Raw genomic sequence first — 5507 nt, 5'->3', positions numbered from 1 at the left:
ACTTACATCGATCAGCTCTTCATGAGTTTCCTCCTCTTCTGACCCTGAATCCTCCTCATCGGTTGATCTGTCCTCCATAACACGGCTCATGAACCTCCTCCACGGTCAAATGTTTCTGCCTCCTCATTTTGCTGCCTGTCTCTCCCAGAATAAAATGTGAAATGCCCCAACATTTGTGAGAAAAGGCCTGTTTGTTTGTGACTTGACAATTGATTGATCCAATACATCAAAGGTGTGTGTATGTGTGTGTGAGTGTACCGTAACTAGGGAGGGACTAAAAGTTGAAATGCCCCAGCAACCGTGAGAAAAGGCCTGTTTGTTGTTCGTTTATCTTTTTTGTTTATGATTTTTGTTGATCTAAAAATTGCTTGATCCTATACATCAAAAGTGTGTGTGTGTGTGCGCGTGCGTGCGTGCGTGTGTGTGTGTGTGTGTGTGTGTGTGTGTGTGTACCCGGAAGAGCAGGCAGGGGGTTGTTGCAGCATTATGCTGAAAAAAAGTGCCCCATTGCTCCACTTTGTCCTGCGGGGTCATTTTTGACCCCAGAGGGCTTAAGGTGTTATAAAATACAAAAAACACCCACAATTCAATGAAATTACTTCAAATGTATTTTAATCGTTAAGAGCATAGTATTGAATAACCCCTATCATTTTCAGAACATTTGATGAATTAAAAACCTATTTTTGACAGCAATAGATTTCCTTTTGGGGTCAAAAATGACCCCAGGACAACAGGAGGGTTAAATCAAACGCAACATAAAAAGATGTGTATGAGATTTAAATGTCCTTAATTAAACCACTATCTGATATTCATTGTATATAAAAAGGACGTTGAGTAATGCCACATAATAAATAGACTCAAAGCAGAGTTATTTTAATACATATTTATTGGAAATGTCGAAATAAAAATACATTTTTCAAGAGAAGACATATGTTTGACAGTTTATCTTTGTCAGAGAAAGACACATATAAGTGACATAAGTTAGTTTAGCTTATACATGTGACATGCAATAAATAAATGGTCATTACAGTCGAACCTAATGCACATTTTCTTCCTTTATTACACATCGGAGCAGCGGCGGTGTAAACGGATATCTCCTCTTTTGAAATACACAAAGGCTAGTGAATAGATTGGACTATCAATTGGGAATACAAAAATAGAACCAGGAAGTATTTCATGCTTTAAAAGCAAAAGGACAGACGACAGCAAACACAACTGTGTACTTAATTTTGTGCATCTTAGCCTCCTTGAAATGCAGAACTTCATCTAAGCGGCAGACATTCATTTATTTCCTTTTTGTTTTATGTCTTTTGTGACAGAAGTAAACCCCTTCAACAGACCGCAGGACAGTGCTCTGTGCGGCACAGACTGACAGGGCATGCAGGAATCTCTCCGTCAATACTGGAACACATAAAGAATAGAGCAACATCTCTACAAAACGTTATTCGTAAGAAAAGAGGCGACTGAAACAGGCCCCGAGAACAGATTTGAGCGCCTGGCTGGAAAGCACTGAGGACGACTGGAATATAAGTAGCTGCTGCATGGAAGTAGTAATGTGCACTGTTACATATGCTGTCAGTCAGTAGTCCAGGCGACCCCTGGAATGAAACCAGCCACTGCTATCTATGTATTCCTCTGGAGTGCTATGGATGATTTGAGGATATTTTTGGGGCCTCTGGCTTCCTATTGCGCCTGATAGAGTGGTGCAGGAATGAGTCCTGAAACCAGTCAGCATTTTAACGCTTCTGGTTTCCCTCATTTAAAACTCAACGGTATTTCTAACGTGATTGTGGTTTGAATGCCTCAATTACGCTCTGTGGTAAAAAAAAAAACTAGTTTAAAGTGGACCTATCATGCTATATTTGAATAATATAGTGTAGGACCATACCTATATAAGGTATATTTCTACGTTTTATTTTTCAAAATACCAAACAGATCATGCATTTTATCCATTCCTCATTTCGCTCAATTTAACACTGCCTTTCATGCTCGGATTCAGTGAGAACAGCACCATCTGGTGGCCTGAAATACGTACTAAAGCGTCTCCAGCGCTTTCGAACAGCAATGTCCGTGGCTGTCTCCTCCTGATTGGTGGAGTTGGCCCAATAGCCGTAGCGCCACCGTCCTGACGTCAGAAAAGTGTTCTAATCTGGATCAGTCTGTATCAGATCCGTTGCAGCCCCTTTTTAAGAGATTTGGGTATGGAGGAAAATAGAGAGGGTTGTGTTTTCTGACTCTTGGTGAGTTCCCTGGAACACCGGGGACACATATTCATGTAGAAAAGACGTACAAAGGTGCATTTTGCATGATAGGTCACCTTTAAGTGATTTTTATGGTTTGTTTTTGAAGTCATGTGACCCATGCTGTAGTTTGTTTTCAGCCTAAAGTTATTGTTTTTCTTCTGGCGATTGCATTTACGCTTCAAAATACTTCAGTAAATACACCACTGGTACATTTCTGAAGCCCTTATTTGTCAGTGATTGTTAAGAAGAGTCTAAAAAAAGACTACTTAACGTCAACTTTAGCAGCCGTTAGCTTAGCGGTGGAGACGTAATGTCATGGTTCGTTTGAAGCTAACGTTAGATTTTTACTTCTGGAGATTGCATTAATGCTTATAATATCATAAAGTGCCATTAGTATTCAGAGATTATCCTGCTGAATAAAATGTATAAGTATCATAAAAATGTGTTCGCCATGGATCTTATTTTCTGGAATATTTTAAATTCCAATGTAAAAATCCCATTGGCTTTTTGTCAGGGAGAAACTCTCGCAATGCTAACTTCCATGTTGGCCTGCAGAAATTCGCTATTACTGCACCACTCTATATATGCGCCACAATAATAAAATGATTTATTTATTTAAAGGCAACAATGTCTTCAGTGAACTCAGTAGGAAATGAGTGTATCTTTGTAAACGTGTGCGGACTTAACTAACAAACACGACTATTTACACGTATAAAATGAGTGGCAAGTCTACTTATGGTTATTTGAATCTTTTTTATCTCAACCTTTAATAGCCCTTGAAGAAGCCTTTGGCCACCAGGGCTTCTTTAATCGTCACCGTCAGACAGTTGATCGTCACGTCAGTAGATATCACCTTTCTGGGATGTTCGTCCTCAGCGGGATCAGCAGGCGTTGTTTCCGTTTCGCTCTGATTGTCGCTACCTTCTTCCTTCTTATTCGCCGGCTCCTCAGTGGTGGAGCCTGTAGTGTCGCTTCTCCCTCGGAGACTCACTATCACCGAAGTTGTGTTGTCGCGTTGAGAAACGCTGCTCTCCAATTTGGGACACTCCGACTCTACTTCATCCTCACTTTTGAACCAATCTGACTCCACGGAAACCTCATCGTCCAGTGTAGCCTTGGGCGTTGAATCCCTGTCTTTTGATTGGTCGCACACAACGGTTTCAATCGTTTCCGACGTCCACCCTCCCGGTCTGTCAGTCCATGTTTCTGTGCTCACCGTTGCCAGCTCGGTGTCCGACTTCTCCTCCTCCTCAGTCTCGAAGTCCTCTCGCTCCAGCAAGGGTGGGGAGCTGCACTCTGCCCGACATGAAAGAAAGAAAATGGTGTTCACCTTCAAATGTTCAAAGGGTCATGACCACGTGAATTAATTTCTAAGTGATTGACTTTACAAACCATAGAAACTGTCTTCACACGTCTCCTCTGTGATGCTTTCGGACTCTTGCTTCTCTTCTTCGCTGGTGCCACTCCAGTCTTCCTCAATGGGTTCCACTCTCCTCTTCTTCTGGGGGAGGATATCTTTCTTTGAGGGTCCCTCAGACCCACATATGGACACCCTCTGTCTGCTCTTCCTCCGGGCCAGACGTCGGTACAGACTGCCTCGTTCACCCTGGTCCACGTCTGTACTCATGGATCGGGTGAGGGAGAGTCGTAATCGAGGGGGGGGTTTCTCCGAGGCCTTGCTTGCACTTCGGAGGTCCATGGCAAAGATGTTCTGTGGCAGAGCAAAAGTCCAAAATCATTAATGTGTTCATTTTGAGACAACAGTTAAACAATGTTAGAGACACAATTCTGTCAAATGTGCAGAAAACTACCTTAAGTGTCGTACTTCCATTTGTCCCTAATGAGTTTATTTAGGAGTGTTGCATAAAGCCTATTTTATTTATACGGTAGTGTAGATGTGCACTTCATTTACCATTGTTAGGCTTTACTCACTTAAAGGTAGGTAAGTTTGAGAAACCGGCTCGAGATACACTTTTTGTTATATTCCATGGAATGCTCTTAACATCCCGATAGCAATGAATATCTTAAGTGCTTTGACAATAAATCCATAAAAAATGTCATCTGTGGAAGCCGTGGCGCTGTAAAAAGCACGACCAATCATTTTAACCGGCCAGGCTAAAGTAACTGGATGGCCTACCTGCCTGTCAGCCTTCCATCTGTGCACAAACTTATCTCGTGCCCTCATTGATCATGTGCGTTCGTGTGTGTTGGAGGAGGGGCTCTGTAAGGAAGTGGCAGATTTTTTCAAATTCTAGCGCACTCACTCGAGCTGGTTTCTCCAAAATTACCTACCCCACCTTTAATAGCATTACTGTCAGTGTTAGGTCGTATCCATGTAGCGTCTTTTTTGGCAGTAGGTGATACCAAGGAAGCTGGCTGATGAAGGAGACGAAGTAAGCTAGGTAGCCAGTATAAGGCTTAGCAGTACAGATACAGTGGGGCAAAAAAGTATTTATTCAGCCACCAATTGTGCAAGTTCTCCCACTTAAAAAGATGAGAGGCCAGTAATTTTTATCCTAGGTACACTTCAACTATGACAGACAAAATGAGAAAAAAAAATCAGGAAAATCACATTGTCTGATTTTTAAAGAATTTATTAGCAAATTATGGTGGAAAATAAGTTTTTGGTCAATAACAAAAGTTCATCTCAATACTTGTTATATACCCTTTGTTGGCAATGACAGAGGTCAAACGTTTTCTGTAAGTCTTCACAAGGTTTTCACACACTGTTGCTGGTATTTTGGCCCATTCCTCCATGCAGATCTCCTCTAGAGCAGTGTTGTTTTGGAGCTGTCGCTGGGCAACACGGACTTTCAACTCCCTCCAAAGATTTTCTATGGGGTTGAGATCTGGAGACTGGCTAGGCCACTCCAGGACCTTTAAATGCTTCTTACGAAGCCACTCCTTCGTTGCCCGGGCGGTGTGTTTGGGATCATTGTCATGCTGAAAGACCCAGCCACGTTTCATCTTCAATGCCCTTGCTGATGGAAGGAGGTTGTCACTCAAAATCTCACGATACATGGCCCCATTCATTCTTTCCTTTACACGGATCAGTCGTCCTGGTCCCTTTGCAGAAAAACAGCCCCAAAGCATGATGTTTCCACCCCCATGTTTCACAGTAGGTATGGTGTTCTTTGGATGCAACTCAGCATTCTTTCTCCTCCAAACACGTCTAGTTGAGTTTTTACCAAAAAGTTCTATTTTGGTTTCATCTGACCATATGACATTCTCCCAATCCTCTTCTGGATCATCGATGCTCTCAAG

The 5507-nt window shown here is 42.2% G+C and overlaps 1 protein-coding gene across 1 annotated transcript; it reads right to left on the bottom strand.

Moving 5' to 3' along the window:
* Positions 1 to 2284: 2284 nt before the first annotated feature.
* LOC104944797 (transcriptional regulator ATRX homolog) lies at positions 2285 to 4126 on the bottom strand. The gene is made up of 2 exons (XM_010770375.1): positions 3636 to 4126; positions 2285 to 3539 (listed from the first exon to the last, which is right to left on the bottom strand). Exons 1-2 carry the CDS (start codon positions 3940 to 3942, stop codon positions 3010 to 3012), a joined length of 837 nt encoding a protein of 278 aa, XP_010768677.1. The 5' UTR covers positions 3943 to 4126; the 3' UTR covers positions 2285 to 3009.
* Positions 4127 to 5507: the final 1381 nt, after the last annotated feature.

The sequence above is a fragment of the Notothenia coriiceps genome, unplaced genomic scaffold (genome assembly GCF_000735185.1).
Source record: "Notothenia coriiceps isolate Sejong01 unplaced genomic scaffold, NC01 NC01_scaffold00008844, whole genome shotgun sequence".
NCBI classification, from domain to species: Eukaryota; Metazoa; Chordata; class Actinopteri; order Perciformes; family Nototheniidae; genus Notothenia; species Notothenia coriiceps.
The sequence above is the reverse complement of the archived record's forward strand: the minus strand, read 5'-3'. Positions and strand labels throughout refer to the sequence as shown.

Excerpts from the sequence above, each read along its gene's own strand:
- LOC104944797 (XM_010770375.1), bottom strand. The coding sequence starts at position 3,942 with ATGGACCTCCGAAGTGCAAGCAAGGCCTCGGAGAAACCCCCCCCTCGA. Across the intron at positions 3,540-3,635 it reads GTGTGAAGACAGTTTCTATG|AGTGCAGCTCCCCACCCTTG; the intron begins GTTTGTAAAGTC and ends CATGTCGGGCAG.